Here is a 19,202-nt window from a genome sequence, read left to right on the forward strand (position 1 = left end):
TACTATACTATGGCGTCGAAAAGCGTGCAAAAAGCGACATACTATACTATGGCGTCGGCGTGCAAAAAGCGACATACTATACTATGGCGTCGAAAAGCGTGCAAAAAGCGACATACTATACTATGGCGTCGAAAATGTGCAAAAAGCGACATACTATACTATGGCGTCGAAAGCGTGCAAAAAAGCGACATACTATACTATGGCGTCGAAAATTTCAAAAAATCCACATACTATACTATGGCGTCGAAAATGTCAAAAAAACGACATACTATACAATGGCGTCGAAAATCTGAAAAAAACGACATACTATACTATGGCGTCGAAAATCTGAAAAAAACGACATACTATACTATGGCGTCGAAAATGTCAAAAAAACGACATACTATACTATGGCGTCGAAAATTTAAAAAAAACGACATACTATACTATGGCGTCGATACTATACTAAGGCGTCGAAAATGTGCAAAAAGCGACATACTATACTATGGCGTCGAAAATGTGCAAAAACGACATACTATACAATGGCGTCGGCGTGCAAAAAGCGACATACTATACAATGGCGTCGGCGTGCAAAAAGCGACATACTATACTAGGGGCGTCGGCGTGCAAAAAGCGACATACTATACTAGGACGTCGGCGTGCAAAAAGCGACATACTATACTAAGGCGTCGAAAATGTGCAAAAAGCGACATACTATACTAAGGCGTCGGCGTGCAAAAAGCGACATACTATACTATGATGGCGTCGAAAACCTGCAAAAAGCGACATACTATACTATGGCGTGAAAACCTGCAAAAAGCGACATACTATACTATGGCGTGAAAACCTGCAAAAAGCGACATACTATACTATGGCGTCGAAAGCGTGCAAAAAGCGACATACTATACTATGGCGTCGAAAGCGTGCAATAAGCGACATACTATACTATGACGTCGGCGTGCAAAAAAGCGACATACTATACTATGGCGTCGAAAATGTGCAAAAAGCGACATACTATACAATGGCGTCGGCGTGCAAAAAAGCGACATACTATACAATGGCGTTGAAAGCGTGCAAAAGCGACATACTATACAATGGCGTCGGCGTGCAAAAAGCGACATACTATACTAAGGCGTCGAAAATGTGCAAAAGCGACAGACTATACTATGGCGTCGAAAATGTGCAAAAAGCGACATAGTATACTATATGGCGTCGAAAATAATGAAAACGACATACTATACTATGACGTCGAAAACGTGCAAAAAACGACATACTATACTATGACGTCGAAAATGTGCAAAAAATGACATAGTATACTATGACGTCGAAAATGACGAAAAAACGACATACTATACAATGACGTCGAAAACGTGCAAAAAAACGACATACTATACTAAGACGTCGAAAATGTGCAAAAAACGACATACTATACTATGACGTCGAAAATGTGCAAAAAACGACATAGTATACTATGACGTCGAAAATGACGAAAAAACGACATACTATACAATGACGTCGAAAACGTGCAAAAAAACGACATACTATACTAAGACGTCGAAAATGTGCAAAAAACGACATACTATACTATGACGTCGAAAATGTGCAAAAAAACGACATACTATACAATGACGTCGAAAACGTGCAAAAAAACGACATACTATACAATGACGTCGAAAACGTGCAAAAAACGACATACTATACAATGACGTCGAAAACGTGCAAAAAAACGACATACTATACTAAGACGTCGAAAATGTGCAAAAAACGACATACTATACTATGACGTCGAAAATGTGCAAAAAACGACATACTATACTATGACGTCGAAAATGGGCAAAAAACGACATACTATACTATGACGTCGAAAATGGGCAAAAAACGACATACTATACTATGACGTCGTAAACGTGCAAAAAATGACATACTATACTATGACGTCGAAAATCTGCAAAAAACGACATACTATACTATGATGTCGAAAACGTGCAAAAAACGACATACTATACTATGTCGAAAACGTGCAAAAAACGACATACAATACTATGACGTCGAAAATGTGCAAAATACGACATACTATACTATGACGTCGAAAATATCGAAAAAAACGACATACTATACTATGACGTCGAAAATATCGAAAAAAACGACATACTATACTATGACGTCGAAAACCTGCAAAAAACGACATACTATACTATGACGTCGAAAACGTGCAAAAAACGACATACTATACTATGACGTCGAAAACGTGCAAAAAACGACATACTATACTATGACGTCGAAAACGTGCAAAAAACGACATACTATACTAGGACGTCGAAAACGTGCAAAAAACGACATACTATACTAGGACGTCGAAAACGTGCAAAAAACGACATACTATACTAAGACGTCGAAAATGTGCAAAAAACGACATACTATACTATGACGTCGAAAATGTGCAAAAAACGACATAGTATACTATGACGTCGAAAATGACGAAAAAACGACATACTATACAATGACGTCGAAAACGTGCAAAAAAACGACATACTATACTAAGACGTCGAAAATGTGCAAAAAACGACATACTATACTATGACGTCGAAAATGTGCAAAAAAACGACATACTATACAATGACGTCGAAAACGTGCAAAAAAACGACATACTATACAATGACGTCGAAAACGTGCAAAAAACGACATACTATACAATGACGTCGAAAACGTGCAAAAAACGACATACTATACTATGGCGTCGAAAATGTGCAAAAAAACGACATACTATACGATGGCGTCGAAAATGTGCCAAAAACGACATACTATACTATGGCGTCGAAAATGTGCAACAAACGACATACTATACTATGACTTCAAAAAACGACATACTATACTATGGCGTCGAAAATGTGAAAAAAACGACATACTATACTATGACGTCGAAAACGTGCAAAAAATGACATACTATACTATGACGTCGAAAATCTGCAAAAAACGACATACTATACTATGATGTCGAAAACGTGCAAAAAACGACATACTATACTATGTCGAAAACGTGCAAAAAACGACATACAATACTATGACGTCGAAAATGTGCAAAATACGACATACTATACTATGACGTCGAAAATATCGAAAAAAACGACATACTATACTATGACGTCGAAAATATCGAAAAAAACGACATACTATACTATGACGTCGAAAACGTGCAAAAAACGACATACTATACTATGACGTCGAAAACGTGCAAAAAACGACATACTATACTATACAATGACGTCGAAAACGTGCAAAAAACGACATACTATACTAGGACGTCGAAAACGTGCAAAAAACGACATACTATACTATGACGTCGAAAACGTGCAAAAAACGACATACTATACTATGACGTCGAAAATGTGCAAAAAACGACATACTATACTAGGACGTCGAAAACGTGCAAAAAACGACATACTATACTAGGACGTCGAAAACGTGCAAAAAACGACATACTATACTAAGACGTCGAAAATGTGCAAAAAACGACATACTATACTAAGACGTCGAAAATGTGCAAAAAACGACATACTATACTATGACGTCGAAAACGTGCAAAAAACGACATACTATACTATGACGTCGAAAACCTGCAAAAAACGACATACTATACTATGACGTCGAAAACCTGCAAAAAACGACATACTATACTATGACGTCGAAAACGTGCAAAAAACGACATACTATACTATGACGTCGAAAACGTGCAATAAACGACATACTATACTATGACGTCGAAAACGTGCAAAAAACGACATACTATACTATGACGTCGAAAATGTGCAAAAAACGACATACTATACTATGACGTCGAAAACGTGCAAAAAAACGACATACTATACAATGACGTCGAAAACGTGCAAAAAAACGACATACTATACAATGACGTCGAAAACGTGCAAAAAACGACATACTATACAATGACGTCGAAAACGTGCAAAAAAACGACATACTATACAATGACGTCGAAAACGTGCAAAAAAACGACATACTATACTAAGACGTCGAAAATGTGCAAAAAACGACATACTATACTATGACGTCGAAAATGTGCAAAAAACGACATAGTATACTATGACGTCGAAAATGACGAAAAAACGACATACTATACAATGACGTCGAAAACGTGCAAAAAAACGACATACTATACTAAGACGTCGAAAATGTGCAAAAAACGACATACTATACTATGACGTCGAAAATGTGCAAAAAACGACATACTATACAATGACGTCGAAAACGTGCAAAAAACGACATACTATACTATGACGTCGAAAACGTGCAAAAAACGACATACTATACTATGACGTCGAAAACGTGCAAAAAACGACATACTATACTATGACGTCGAAAATGACGAAAAAACGACATACTATACTATGACGTCGAAAATGACGAAAAAACGACATACTATACTATGACGTCGAAAATGTGCAAAAAACGACATACTATACTATGACGTCGAAAATGTGCAAAAAACGACATAGTATACTATGACGTCGAAAATGACGAAAAAACGACATACTATACTATGACGTCGAAAATGTGCAAAAAACGACATACTATACTATGACGTCGAAAACGTGCAAAAAACGACATACTATACTATGACGTCGAAAATGTGCAAAAAACGACATACTATACTATGATGTCGAAAACGTGCAAAAAACGACATACAATACTATGACGTCGAAAACGTGCAATAAACGACATACTATACTATGACGTCGAAAACGTGCAAAAAACTACACTATACTATGACGTCGAAAATGTGCAAAAAACGACATACTATACTATGATGTCGAAAACGTGCAAAAAACGACATACAATACTATGACGTCGAAAACGTGCAAAAAACTACACTATACTATGACGTCGAAAATGTGCAAAAAACGACATACTATACTATGGTCGAAAATGTGCAAAAAACGACATACTATATTATGTGGTCGAAAATGTGCAAAAAACGACATACTATACTATGACGTCGAAAATGTGCAAAAAACGACATACTATACTATGACGTCGAAAATGTGCAAAATACGACATACTATACTATGACGTCGAAAATATCGAAAAAAACGACATACTATACTATGACATCGAAAATATCGAAAAAAACGACATACTATACACAATTTTTTCAAAAATATCCTAAAAGTTAATGACGTCCAAAGCAACTTAAAAAAAGACATAGTATGCTATGAGGTTGAAAATCAGGAAAAATGGCACATATTAAACTACGTTGAAAACGTCCTAAAAATGTGATAGTATTCCATGTCATAAATGAGGCCAAATGACATGCTATAATGTCAAAAATGTCTTACAAATGAGATATTTTACTATTACGTCGAAAATGATAAAAAAATGATACATACAACATAGTATGATGTCCTTTTTGCTCATCGTAGACGTCATGCTGAAATGCCTTGTAAATGAAATAATCTTCCAGTGGCATTAGATTTTTTTTTCTCTTAAGAAATATCCTCTTACTGAAAACTTATCTGTAAATTAGTTTTGTCCTTTTCAAAGCTCACAAAAAGATTTGCTCTAGATACTAGACCAAAAATGTAAAACTTTGTTCCTGCAGTTACTGTGGGAGTGACACAGTCAGCTAATTTACATCCAGCTCACCGCTTCTAATATATGTAAAATTTCTTTCCACGTCTGCAGATGATGAAGGCACAGACGTAGATCAGAACATTCTAGATGCTCTTCTCTTCAATACCTCTCGTATCGGCCACGGCTATGCTCTGGCACACCATCCTATCGCCAAAGAGCTTTCCAGGAAGAGGAACGTAGCTGTGGAGCTTTGCCCAATCTCTAACCAGGTATTCTGTCGGAGCTGCTGGTTGAGAAGGACAACATGTTTGTTTTTATGGTTAAAGCTTCTGGGTTTGTGACTCCTGTGCAGGTGCTGAAGCTGGTATCGGATCTGAGGAACCACCCTGCAGCTGTTCTGATGTCTGAGGGTCACCCTCTGGTGATCAGCTCAGACGATCCCGCTCTCTTCGGCTCAACTGGACTCTCCTACGACTTTTATGAAGCCTTTGTAGGAATCGGAGGTCTGAAGGCGAATCTGGGCACGCTGAAAGAGCTGGCCGCCAACTCCATCAGGTCAGCTCATGATGCTCATCATGAAGCTAACGGGAATTTTTTCTTACAGTCGTTCCTAATAGATGTAATTTGAATGAAATCACATTTAATACATGTTTTTCTTTCACTTTTTATTTTTACAATTTGAAGATACATTTACAGAGAATGTACATTAATAAATGCAAATACATATTTGGGTTCATAGAAAAGATAATGGATTTAGAAACAAAATCTATTTCTGTCATTGTGTTCAGCCCAATGTTGGAATTGCTCCGGAGTAGGTGTTAGAAAAATGAACTGATCTGTTTTGTTTGGTGTTCATTAGCTTCTTTCAGTCGTCTCATCATTAATGTGAAGGAACAGACGATTTTCTGTGCTTATGTAGCTGCTGGAATCATCAAACACAAAAAAAATCATCTATTCCTTCACATCAGTGACAAGAGAAAACTGAAGTTAGTGAACAAACAAACAAAACAGGTGATTTCATCTTTCTAACACACTGGAACATAGTGACTTTGATTCTCCTGACTGCAACTTCTAGTCATGTTGTTTCCAACCTAAAGACTCTAGATATACAGCAGCATAATAAGATAATTTTTTACATCTGTCCTCAGTTTTAAAGTCGTCTCTGTTTGCAGGTACAGCTCGCTGCCAGCTCATTTTAAAGACAGAGCTTTCGCTATGTGGCAAAACAAATGGGACGCCTTCATCTCTGATAATTCATGACTGTCCAATTATAACTGATCCTGTTTGACTTGAACTACAATAAAAAAAGCCCAGGATGTTGCCTGGTCTAATGGAGCACTAGCCTTGCAGGTCACAGTACCTGTTTCTCTGAATTAATGTGCCGTTTCTGTGCCGTAATCACATGTTGTATCGTCCATCTCTGACTGCTGCACTGCTGGAGAACCAGTCTGAAGTCCACGTCTCCCATCGCTACTTCCAGACATCTACTGGTGTCTCTGTTCTGGATCTGTCCTCCCTGTGAATAAAGTGATTTTATCTTTTAACTTCCCTACAGAAAAACCACTTCCTATGTTGCTTAGATTTAAAATAAATGTTTTTACCTGTTTGAAGTCCCAAAACATGTGGAGTTTCTTCTGCTGGGCGAGACTGCACTGATACAGTCCTGGTAAAACTCCTGAACCAGGATCCACCAGACAGTTGTTGCTCTTGTATTTGTGTGATTTGATCCCACCAATGTAAAGTTTCCCATCAGTGAGGTAATAAGAATGCTGAGAGGCAGAAAAACAAAATCAAGCAAGAAGCAAAAATCTGAATGTTGTGAGCTGCTGAGTGTTACCTGAGAGGAGAAGAAGTGGCATCCATAGAGGATGGGTGTGGAGCCAGGAACTGGACCCTGATCCACACACTGATCAGGCCGGAGGTCATTAATCAGCTGCACATAAAAAACCAAACATGAATAAAATGTTTCAGGTCACCATGTAGTTCTGTGGAGGCCAACAGTAACCAGTACAGTTGCATCTATCATGGTTAAGTTCAAGTTTATTGCCAGTAAATAAAGAAAAAACTAATTAATTTTGAGATTAATCTCAAAGTTTTAAGTCAAAAATGTTAAACTTTTTTTCTACCTATGATACACGAACATAGAGTAAAAATAAAAACCCTAAAAGCCAAATTAAGAGCCATAAGTAGACCAGAGAAATGTTTAAAATTTTTGCTGAGCTCCTATATTTCTATTTCTTCTGTCTTGTATTTCATTCAAGGTGGCACTAAAAAAATCTTAGACCATTAAAGTAGTGGATAATTGTGACATGGAAGGAAAGTGTGGCTTTCATTTTCATCACAGCAGCTGTTGTAAGAAAACCATTTATTCTGATTGTGCATCACTGTTTTCCCAACCAGAGGCATTTTATTCAGGTAAAATACTGTCTGCTGATAACTACTCCCCAGAGCCCAATCTAAAAAATATCTCACTCCCACTGTTTCCTTTAGCTGCCATGATAACGTAGCAGTAGCTAATTGGCCTATTGAAGCCCTGCGTGAGGATTTTTTTGGTGACTAGTTTTTAACTCACAGCTCCGTAGCCCAGCAGGTTCTGCAGCGGTTCCAGCATGGGGTAAACATGATCCAGGTACCACTGGAAGGGTTTACACTTCAGCCTCTCCTTCAGCTTCTTCCTCTCAGAAACATCCCCGATGTCAATTCCATGATTCTGTTGGAAAACACATTTAATAAGATCACATGACATGACGCTTCCTGGATCATTAACCGCGTTTGTGGCCTTTCCTAAACCCTAATCAGATTATTCTTGATGACTACAGATTGGACTCATGTTGGTAATAATGTGGCGTCTCATCTGACCTCCATGGGGAGGTTCCAGGCCACTTGCACATTGTATTTGTAGTCGTCCATCCAGACCTCTGCCACCCTCAGGGCGTTGCGCCTCACAGAGGGGCTCAGGTCCCGGGCGTAGGGCTTATGGAAGCGTTCGATGTGAGCGACCTTCGAACAGGGAATGACCTCTATGCTGCCTCCACACAGCCACACCTGGCAAAACACAAACTCACTTTAAAACAGTCAAAGAAAACACACTTTTAATATTAATAATTCTTCACTAATAAGCAGGACAGTTGTTTGGTTCCAGAGACCACCACTAGGGGGCAGATGACTGAAGATATAAGTGAAACAAAGCGAGACGAAATATTCAGTCACTCAACCTAAATAAAGATAAGAATAATTTTGACATGTTTGTTGGACTTAAGACACTATAAATAATAAAAAAAGTGAGTAAATAATTCATTATTTAATGGGAGAGGTTAATAACCCTACTCTGGATATTTTATCAAATTATTCTTATTTAATATTTAAAACAACAACATAAAAATATTTACTTAACTTATAATTTTAAATAATGTGGAAAAGCAGAAATTTAATATATTAAATTTTCTTTTAATTACTTTTTTTATTGCTCATATTTGTATAACATTACTGTTATTTAACTGTCATCCATTTTTTTCATTTTGTGGTAAAATTAATAAATTAGAAACAAATACTGAAATAACTAAAATGAATATAAAATCGGCTAAATTCTAAATGTAAAATTAAAGTACAATTTTTTTTACTAAGGTAAAAAAAAATAAAAATATTTCTTCCATATCATTCCAAAGTACAAATCTAATTATATTTGTTTACCATCTAAATTTATGATGAGTCCATATATAAATTTTAATGTGGCAGGGACAAATTACTGAGCTAGATAAATAAACAAACAGCCATATTGTCATTTTATATAATAAAATCATAGGTGCAATCATCAAATCAACACTAGTAACATATAAAGTCAAAACCATTTAATTGTGTTTCTTTTTGGCTCATTTTAAATCTCACCCGGATGCCGAGCTCCACGTTTTCACCTCCGTATATCTTCATCCCGCCATCAAGGCTTCCGATCTCTCCAAAAAACTTCCGATCTGCAACCAGTATTCCCATGATGGACGGGCTCCTGATGGGACCGTAAAACAGATCAAATACTGACTGAAAGTGGCTGATAAATCAATATACAACAGCAGAGAAAACAAAAGTCATAAAGGCTCCGTCTGGTGCCACCTAGTGGCTAAAATTGTAAGTTTTTAAGGTTCTGCAATGATTTTAAGACTAAACGCTTATGCATTATTAAAGAGGAGTAATTTCCAGTAAATTTTGAATCACCCTGAAATGATTTAGCATAAATTGGTGTCTGAGCTGTTTAACTTTAAAATAAAAATATTTGGTCCCAGATGAGAAAATTACTCAAAGGAACTGCATAAAAGTGGTTCAGATTTCTTCTGTCTGATGGGACTTTCTAAAAAAAATCTGTTTCTCACGTACTTGTGGAGTTTTTCAGGGATCTATTCTGGAGTCAATTTATATTATGTGTTTACATGTTACCTTCAGGTTCAGTTTTCTAAAACAAATGTTGTCACTTTCCTGAAATAATGTCCCAAATCTTTTTTTTAGGCAAAAAAAAAATACTTGAGCATTTTTTTAGAAAGTAAAATAACTACCATCAGCTGACGAGGCTCTTCTTCTCTTCTTTAAAACATGACGTTGACGCTCGTTTTGACAACACTACCAGTTTGAACATCTTTTTATACCCTGAGGTCACATTTAACTAATAACACCAAGCTGATTTAAGACTTTAAAGGATAAATATTCCCTGCACAAAATGTCCTGCAGCAGGTTTTCTGTCAATAGTGCTTTGTGTGCTTTTCTTTAACCTGTTTATTTTCCGTCATGGACGCTCTCCTTCACCAGAACACAAACCGGTACATAGCAACAACAACATTTTACAGCAATTAAGCCAAACACTGAGCTGGTTGTCCAACATGCTGTGAAAAATGAACCAGTGCCGACAGTGAGGTAATCAGGACCAAGTGTGAAAATGTCATTATAATCTGATTATAGAAAGTTAAAAACATGCCAAAAACAGTAACCTCTAGAACAAATCTGTTTAGCCATGAATGAGGGTCAACACTGAGTCACTGCTGTAACCAGAATCAATGCAAACCAATCCATGACATTTTTAGTTTTGCAAAATGAAGATGAGGCACAAAAAGAGATATTTGTAAATATTAAAAAGAAGAGGTTTTAGTTGTCCAAAGATTCTGGTTTAGAGCGGGAAGATATGGGGGGTTCAAATAAAGAACAGAAGAAACTGGAAACAAACAATGATAAAACAGTAAAACGCAACACTATAAACCAGATGTGAACTTAGTTTCATTTTGGGTCATTTGAAAAATCTGAATGTTATTAAGGTTGTACCAGAATGTAGTGATAGATCCTATTAAACTGTTGAAATATCAATAAATAGCTGTTTTCTCAACATTCAATAAGCATTTCTTAAAATTAAATAATTTGGAAGATCTTGTCCTTCCAGGATTTTGACTGTTTTTGTGATATCTGCATTAATGTGTGATGTTAAATGTGACTTTTTATTACTCGCTGCATCGGTCACTTTAACTCAATGTTTTTGACCAATTCAGCAGATTTGTGAAAAACTAGAGGGACTTATTGATGTAATTTGGAAACTAGAGGGCCACATAAAAAGCTCCGGTGGGCCAGATTTGGCCCCCGGGCCTCGAGTTTGACACAAGGCCTATAAACTATAAACTAAGCATAAACAGTGTGGGCTTTGTAACAAATACGACAGACGTGACTCTTACTTGCCGGGTTGGGATTCGTCCTTCAAGGCGTACCATTCGGGTCCAAGTCCCTCATACAGGCACCACAGGGTCCAGTCAAAGCCATCAGCAGAGGTCCGATAAGGAATCACCATCAGGTCGTCAAAGCCGACTTTATCAAAAACTGGTGTCAGTATCACGGTGCGGTCCTCTTTAATCCGAGCCAGCAGGGGTTCTGCCCTGCAGAAGCAGAAAGTTATTTTACTATAACATTACAATAAGATGGAAAACCTCGGGATGCAAAGTTCTTCAACCAACCACTGAACCTGGACCTCTATGTGTGCATCCAAGATGGCCACCACATCTCCCACTGCAGCTTTCCACCCCGACAGTCTGGCCTGGGTCAGGCCGAGCTGCTCAGAGTGCCGAATCTTCTTCACCAGACCGGGCCGCTCCTCATGGATGGAGCTAATGTACAAGTCCAGCTTGTCCAATAAATCATCTGCAGAAAAATAAAAACAAAAACCTTCTGAGGAGGAGATTCGATCTTCTCACATTTAGGGGAAATAAGAATGAACATTATCCAGACGTCCCAAAAAAAAAAAAAAAAAGACAGAAGCATTTATAGGAACCTTTAGAGAAAAATAAAATATGTGAAACACTTAATTCCCATAAACAGAGAAACTTTCATACAGACGTCCTGTCTGTAGTTGCTCTTGAATGAATGCTAAAACTTCACTCCATGAATTGTATTAACTCACAGTGGCCCTCAAAATCAACCGTGTTTATTGGCGTCATGTTCGATTACCGCAGTAGAAAAAAGGTTGGGACCACTGTTCTAAGGGACATGGTTAGCTAATCGATTAGAATTTTAATTAACCACTAATCAACAATTTAGAGTAAGTTGATTAATTGTTTGCATCGCTAATTCACGCTTAACATGATTTGCATTTTATGGCATTTGTCTTTAGTGTACAAAAGTATTAGAAAGCATTTGTAAAAAACATAAAAAAAAACAGTTTTCACAGAATTTGACTTTAAAAAAATGTGCCTCAAAAGTTGCTTTTCAATAAAAATCACAGAGCAATCCAAGGTTTTAGCTGCTCTAAACAAATGCTTAATGCTCCTATGAATTATTCATCCTGCTATTTTTAAGACACATAAAACTTTGCAGGGCAATAGAAAAAAATTGGGGCTCTGAGTTGAACCGAGTAATAGCAGAAGCAAAAAAAAATACCAATGGCTCGAGTACTAAGCCCAGTGGGACGCCATGTAACAATGAATCTGGAGTCATTCAAAATAACACTGTCCAAGCCAGGGTCGCAAATTTCTTCACTATACTCCAGATGCCCAGCTGAAAACAAGAGACCCTGAATCTCTAAAATAGAGGTTCCCACATCGTTTCCAGCAGAACTTTCAGATAAACCTCAAATAAAAAGTACAATTTTTCAGTCGTCAAACTAATCCCACAGCTGATTGGACACCAAACAAACCGTTGGTGCTGTGATCGTCCACCAGTATGATTTCTCGCAGCAGCAGGGCAGGTGTCTTGTTGATGATGCTGCGGATGGCTCTCTTGATGACAGAAAGGGATTCATCCAGATAGATCAAGATCACACTGAGGGAGGGCAGATCCTCTGGATACTGTTTCTCTGCACATCTGTAACCATAAATGAAGTAAGATAATTCATAGTATTCATGAAAGACAAATATGGGGTTATTGACAAAAAAATAAAAGATAAATTGCTTTAATTCCTTGTGTATAATGACTTGAAACCTAAATCACTAAAGGTTTATTCAAACTATAAAATTCTTATATTTCACATTGATTATATCGTTTCAGATGTAAATAATTTGTTCCTCCTCCTGTTAAAGCTCATCATTAAATACGGTGGCTAATAAACTTGCTTGTATGAAATGTAGTTGCAACATATTTTAATGCAGTTCAAGTTCACCGTGTGCGAACAAAACTTACTAATTTGCTCTCCTGCTTCATAAAGTTAGCACTTAGCATTACCAGGTGTGCGACATAAACAGCCCTGTCTGTCAGGATAAACCGGATAATCCGCCTCATTGCAGCGGAACTTGCTTTGGGTTTCCGCGTAGATCGAATGAAACATATTTTATAGACAAATATTATTTAATTCCAGTGATTTACAGGGTAACCTTGTCTCCAGTTATAACGTCCGTTTTCATACTTCTGGCGTCTAGCATCTGCCATCGAAAGAGTCAACAGACCGTTGATATTTCCAATCTTGGGTTCAAAAAGTATAGCATCTGATGGTGGAATTACATTAGTTTTTTATTATTATTAAATCTAGAAGGTTTAGCTTTGGGATATACAAAAAAGGTCTATTCAGAATAACCTTTGCTATTATTGCTAATGAAGTAACAGGTACCGCTTCAGCGGTCATTCCTACGGCGATGTTTTCTCAGCAGTGACCCCTCCTGTTCAGGAAGGGAACTGCAGCGGTTTGGAGAAGGAATGCAGGTGAACACGGACACCCATAGGGGGCGCTGCAGCCAGCCCTCAATCAATACAGTCGTACTTTAGCTGCTCTTTTGAATATAGTCGTAAAACAATAGAAATAAGGCATGTTTTTGCAAGTTGCTCACATGGTATACTGTATATGTAATATTTGTAGAAAACTGTCCAACAATACGCTTTGAACCGATGTTCAAAAGTCTGTTTCTATATATTCTAGTTGATTTTTTTTTATTTTAACTTTTCTATGATGTCAAATAAGAAAGCGGAATGTTTGAGCTGTTTCCTTAAAATACAGTAACTTAATTACTGTGAATTATTTATCAAAAACTTACAAAACAATGACTTCATCTGGGCTTTTGGTTTAGTTAGTTTTGTAATTTATATATATATATATATTTAAAAAAAATTATCTTGATTTAACAGAAAAAAAGCCAAGCTTAGTCAGCTATAACACTTGTGTAATGCTAAATTGGACAAGCATTTAAAATCGTTCTTAGTGCAACTATTATCTGTGTTAGCTCATTATTATTATTATTGACCTTTACTCTACCAGGAAAGTCCCCAAAAAATATTTTTTAAGAGAATCCAGGCTAAGACATAGATTCCTGTTGTGAATTTTCAGAACAACAAGCAGTCTACACCTGTCCCAAAATCAAATAAGAATCTTGGCTGCTTATGGCAAATTGACTTTTCAGAGCTGGGAAGATTCCTGTGTTGATCCCTGTGTGTGTGGAAAAGGTGTGCCAGATCCTGGAGGAGGAGGAAGAGGAGCTCACCTCGGGGGCCTGGTGTCAGGAATGTCCCGGTTGAGCGGCAGCCGGTCACTCAGGAAGGCGTTGTATCCGTAGCGCTGGAACAAACCCTCGGCCTCCTTCTGCTCCTCCTCTGACAGATCGTCCCCCCACTTGCTGAACAGACGGGAGTTCGGGAACAACTTCTTCACCAGCTTCTTCTCCTTCACTTTGGCCCCTTTGTCTTCCTCCTGCTCTTTCTCTTCAAACTTATTCATCAGGTTCACTGCGGACAAAAGCGACTTTGGTTTGTTTTACTTGCCGCACCCTGAGCCGCAAACAGCAGCACATAAAAATCAACATTTAGAACAACTGAAACTACAATTATAAATCCATATTTAACAAATGATGTTGACTTTAAGAACTGTAGGAATTAACTAAAGTCCACACCGTGGCATTTTAAGAATTTCAACTTTGGACTACATTGTAAACTAAAAGCAGACAAAGATTTGTATAAAACGTAAAAAAGCTATTTTAGAAAAGCCATAACAGATACCAAAAAGCTAAATCATTTGAAAATAGCTTAATGGCTTGAAACCTGTTCATAAGTTGAATTGAGTTTCTAGCTAAAAGTTTGTTTTAGTAGTTTGTTGTGAATGAGCACCAAGATTTTGCTGAATTTTGAGGAATTCTGACAATTTTAAATGGAGTCAAAATTTGCATAAAAGTTCAAATATCTTGAAAATTGTGAAAATAGTTTAGTATACTTGAAGTAAGATAGAAACTAATTTACAAATAACTTTCCAGCGAGATATAGATTGTTTTGAGCAAATAAATTATTTTTAAATACTAGTTCTACCAGCAGATTATTTCACTTAAAATATGTAAAAATGTGTTGCTATAAGTTAAATAATATGCCAATGAAACTAGTCCTTTTTTAAAAATCAATATTAAAATACTTTGTAAAATTTGTTTTTGCAGTGAAAAGGGTGACATTACCAAACAATATTGCAGCAGAACTGCTGAATCTGTTAAAGTATGCAGAGAGCAGAAAAAACATACATATCATGGAATAGAAAGAAAAGAGAAACAATCTGACGAGGTGAGTGCTGACGAGTCTTTGTTTAAGAATCAGAATAGATGTTCAAATAAACCCAGAATATTGACATTTATTTTCTAAAACTCTTTTAAAAGGTTGTTTAAATCCACTCAGATCTGAGAGAGGTGGACTCACGCAGCCTGCTGATGTCCTCTTCCATCCGGTCCATCCTGCGGATCATTCCCTGACCCCGGATGGAGTCGTCGTGCTGGGCTCTCTGCAGCCTCTCTGAGTGGGAGTGAAACTCTGTTTTTATGGAGCTCAGGTAAACCAGAGCTGAAGCCACAACAAAGACCATCAGCGAACCTTTGACCCAGCCGGATCTCATCCTGCTGCAGATACCGGGACGTTTCTGCTCCTCAAACAAGCGGCAGAAGGTTTTCTTCAAGATGGATAATCTCTCTCTGTCTCCACCCACATCGGTGAATCTGAAAATACTGATTTTTCCAATATTTCTAATGGGCAGATTATCTTGTTTACACAGTTTGTGTTTTCCTTCCTTCACACCTGCAGGGTGTTCACCATTAACTCCACCAGCAAAATCTGTGGGGAAACACGGAGCAGGGGTGAAGGAAAACTCAAATATCAGATTACTTCTGAATATATTAAATAAATTCACTAAAAACAGATGTTATTTAAGTCACTTAAAGCTTAATTTGGCTTCAACACATACTTTGGTTACATTAAATAAAAAAACAGTTTTGTCTGATCCATGTCATGTTTTTCTTGCGTCCTCTCTGACCTTGAAGCTTCCTGCTGTGAAATGTCAAAATGACAAATTTTTTTTAAAAAATCAAACAAGAATCAGAATCAAGATGAAGATATGTATAAATATTCAACCTTCTTCATGACTGAAAAGATGTTCATGAAGATTGAATATAAAAGCAAAAACAGAACAAAGATTCAAATAAAATAAAAAATTCTGAATAAATAAATGGGTCACAAGTAAAATAAAATTCATTTTCTCTACAACAATAGATTATTTTACCATCAGATGCTGACAACAATAGCACAGAATTTTTTACTCCATGTTTATTATATTATTTTCCATTTATTTATGAACTATTTATTGTTTACCAAACTGGCACAACTACATCTCATAATATAAAAAAAAGAAAATTGAAAGTAAAAGTTCGTAAAACACGCTTATCTAATAACTCTTTGAAGAATTTTGAATTAATATAAGTGACAACATTTAATTTCCCTTTGGGTGTTTTTGAATTTGAAACAGATTTAAATTTCTTTTAAAGTATTTATGATGTGCATCTATAAAAAATGATCCAGTGTGAAAAGATAAATGCTTTTAAACTTTATTTATTTTTTTGTTTATGTACAGAATATACAAGATAAAGATAAGTAAAATGTTTTCAAAACGACAAAAAAAAGAGGATGTGAGGAAATCTAACTAAAGAAAAGATTCATTCTGAACTAATTCAAACTGAAAAGAATCTCAGTGGAGACTGAGGTCAAACGGGATTAAAAACATTGACAGATTATCTGTTAGTGACTGGCGACGCTCGGGTGGAGCGGTTTGACCCGGACCATGCGGGACAGGCCCAGTCTCAGCCCGGCACTGGGAGACTTCACCGCCGGCGTCTGGGATGAGGTCGGACTTTTCCCGACCTGAGCTGGAGAACAAATGCACCTTTACTACGTTTACTGTCTGGAAACAGAAAAATGCAGCAGAAAATGCAGTCGGGTTCTACCTGGCGGGTTCCACTTGGGTATCCTGCCCCCTGCTGGACTCACAGAGCTCACAGGCTTCACATTGAATGAAGCTGGCTTACTGGGAACCAGTTTGGCTGCTGGGGGACTTCTGGAAACTCCTGAAACATGGAGTAACTCTAAAGCAAAGACTTATGCACATTTTTCTTTACACTCACAAAAAGGGTTGGAATTTATTCTGTTGATTATTTATTGTGAAGAATTTTTTCTAAGAATTTATATTATCGTCTCAGAAAAAAACTAACAGAAATGCTATTTTTTTCCCCATTTTCTCCACCGTTTGTTCCAAGTGGGCAATAAATATAATAAATATGATTAAATGCAGTCACTGTGTGCAGTTTGGTGATATAAATCCCCCTTTTTGTTAAGTGTTTTTCAAATAGGATTGTTTTTCAAGAACAATATTTGTGTTCATGGAGCTATGAATACCAAGCAGTTGCAGCCATACAGTTACCTAAAAAAAAAAAAAAAGAGTAATAAACAAAAACTTAATAATTATTATAATAATAATACCACATTATGTTATTAAATTCATAGTCCATATCGCCCAGCCATACACTCAACTTTCCAAAGCTCACAGGCAATGTAAGTTTGTAGTACCAAATAACCCAGCCCTGGGTTATTTCGTATTAACAGAAATAACAATATTTCTGTTAATACTGAAATAAAAAGAAATCTTGTAGAATTAAAGCCAACGTTGAAGCCAACTTACCTGCAGCCTGTGGTTTAGAAAGTGAAGACCGTGATTGTTTCTTTTCTTTTCTGGGAGCGGGACTTGGCTTGGGTTTGTCTTTCTTGGACACTTTCTCCTTCCTTTTAGCCTTGCTGGATTTCTTCACTGTAAACTCCTCGTCCTCGCTCTCCTCAGGCTCACTGAAATCTTCATCGCTCTCTGAATCTGAAAAGGCACGGCGGTTATCGCGCCGAGTCGACAACAAAAGCAGGTTGATACGAATACAGGTGGAGCGCCAAATAACCTGGAGTGTTTTTGGGTTTGTAGTCTTCATCTTCCTTTCTCTGCACCTCAGCTGATTTAGTCGAGGTCTTCCTTTGTCTGACAGCCGGTGATGCTTTCTCTGATGTGATTTCATCCAGGCCTGGAGAAAATGTTGTTAAAACAAAAGAGACAGAGAGAGAAAGAAAAAAGAGAGATTTACCTAAAACTGCTCCGTCCACGCTGCAGTTGGACAGAAGCAAAGAAGCTGGATCTGTGTTTTCATCGACAGGGCTTTGAGCTTTAACATCTGCTGGGAAAATAACAGGAACAAAAGAGAATTAGAAGTTTATAAAACATAAAAGCTACATGTTACATGCAACAGCTAATGCTTACTGGTGGGAGAATCGTTTAGTCCTTCTGAGTTATTGAGTAAAGAAAGCGTGATGGCTGCTTCAAGATCTCTTTCATGCAACCTTTCATCCAGCGGTTTTCTGGAAACAAGTTATGAGTTTGTGTTCACAATATGTAACTAAACACATCACAGCTTACAACAGGAGCAAACTGGTTATTGTGGAAAATTTTGTAAGGTTTTGTTGCGATGGATTAGCTGGCTCCATTAAATCTGAAGATAACACACAGAAGATGACTGTAAAACTGATTTTCTTGGACTGATGTGTATCGCACACCTGCTCTTCTCGCTCTGAGCCGTTGTTGGGCTGGAGGACCTGACTGAAGGTTTCTTCTGTTCGTGTTTCGTTTCCTCTCTGGCCTTTTTGCTGGGCGGTGCTTTTGAACAGGCAAAATCCTCATCTGTCCCAGAATAAGAGCAGGAAACACAGACATATTTATTATAAGGAATCTTATAATAAAGTGAAGACCTTAGTATATGTTGTTTGCGAGTATTGTTGAGTCAGGTTTATTTATTTATTTTATTTTTTTCAGGGTTTGACTGAACCCTGAAACAACATATACTAACACATTTTCTACCACCAATGTATAG

The 19,202-nt window shown here is 37.2% G+C and overlaps 3 protein-coding genes across 7 annotated transcripts in view; 1 reads left to right on the top strand and 2 right to left on the bottom strand.

The window, feature by feature from the left end:
- ada2b (adenosine deaminase 2b) overlaps positions 1 to 6,906 on the top strand; it is an 80,104-nt gene extending 73,198 nt beyond the window's left edge. Inside the window, exons 8-10 of the mRNA XM_044107780.1 lie at positions 5,677 to 5,834; positions 5,918 to 6,120; positions 6,738 to 6,906. Coding sequence (XP_043963715.1) covers positions 5,677 to 5,834; positions 5,918 to 6,120; positions 6,738 to 6,825 — 449 coding nt within the window. The 3' untranslated portion in view covers positions 6,826 to 6,906. The remainder of the gene's footprint in view (positions 1 to 5,676; positions 5,835 to 5,917; positions 6,121 to 6,737) is intronic.
- LOC122826203 (probable polypeptide N-acetylgalactosaminyltransferase 8) lies at positions 6,217 to 16,536 on the bottom strand. 2 transcript variants are annotated; one of them, XM_044107779.1, is made up of 12 exons: positions 15,847 to 16,536; positions 15,676 to 15,768; positions 14,487 to 14,727; positions 12,716 to 12,882; positions 11,541 to 11,724; positions 11,265 to 11,462; positions 9,451 to 9,565; positions 8,425 to 8,610; positions 8,138 to 8,275; positions 7,403 to 7,498; positions 7,167 to 7,334; positions 6,917 to 7,081 (listed from the first exon to the last, which is right to left on the bottom strand). In XM_044107779.1, exons 1-12 carry the CDS (start codon positions 15,866 to 15,868, stop codon positions 6,917 to 6,919), a joined length of 1,773 nt encoding a protein of 590 aa, XP_043963714.1. In that variant the 5' UTR covers positions 15,869 to 16,536. The 2 variants fall into 2 exon arrangements, with proteins under 2 accessions (XP_043963713.1, XP_043963714.1); XM_044107778.1 differs by having other exon boundaries at positions 6,217 to 7,081; positions 15,676 to 16,536.
- A 305-nt stretch (positions 16,537 to 16,841) lies between these two features.
- Positions 16,842 to 19,202, bottom strand: part of rad51ap1 (RAD51 associated protein 1) — a 32,987-nt gene continuing 30,626 nt past the window's right edge. For 2 of the 4 annotated variants that reach the window (XM_044107783.1, XM_044107782.1), the window contains 7 exons: positions 18,889 to 19,012; positions 18,596 to 18,693; positions 18,423 to 18,512; positions 18,243 to 18,362; positions 17,978 to 18,163; positions 17,247 to 17,366; positions 16,842 to 17,168 (listed from right to left, as the gene is read on the bottom strand). In XM_044107783.1, coding sequence (XP_043963718.1) covers positions 17,041 to 17,168; positions 17,247 to 17,366; positions 17,978 to 18,163; positions 18,243 to 18,362; positions 18,423 to 18,512; positions 18,596 to 18,693; positions 18,889 to 19,012 — 866 coding nt within the window. In that variant the 3' untranslated portion in view covers positions 16,842 to 17,040. The remainder of the gene's footprint in view (positions 17,169 to 17,246; positions 17,367 to 17,977; positions 18,164 to 18,242; positions 18,363 to 18,422; positions 18,513 to 18,595; positions 18,694 to 18,888; positions 19,013 to 19,202) is intronic. The other 2 variants (XM_044107785.1, XM_044107786.1) reach the window with 2 other exon arrangements.

Source organism: Gambusia affinis, linkage group LG23 (genome assembly GCF_019740435.1).
Source record: "Gambusia affinis linkage group LG23, SWU_Gaff_1.0, whole genome shotgun sequence".
Classification (NCBI taxonomy): Eukaryota; Metazoa; Chordata; class Actinopteri; order Cyprinodontiformes; family Poeciliidae; genus Gambusia; species Gambusia affinis.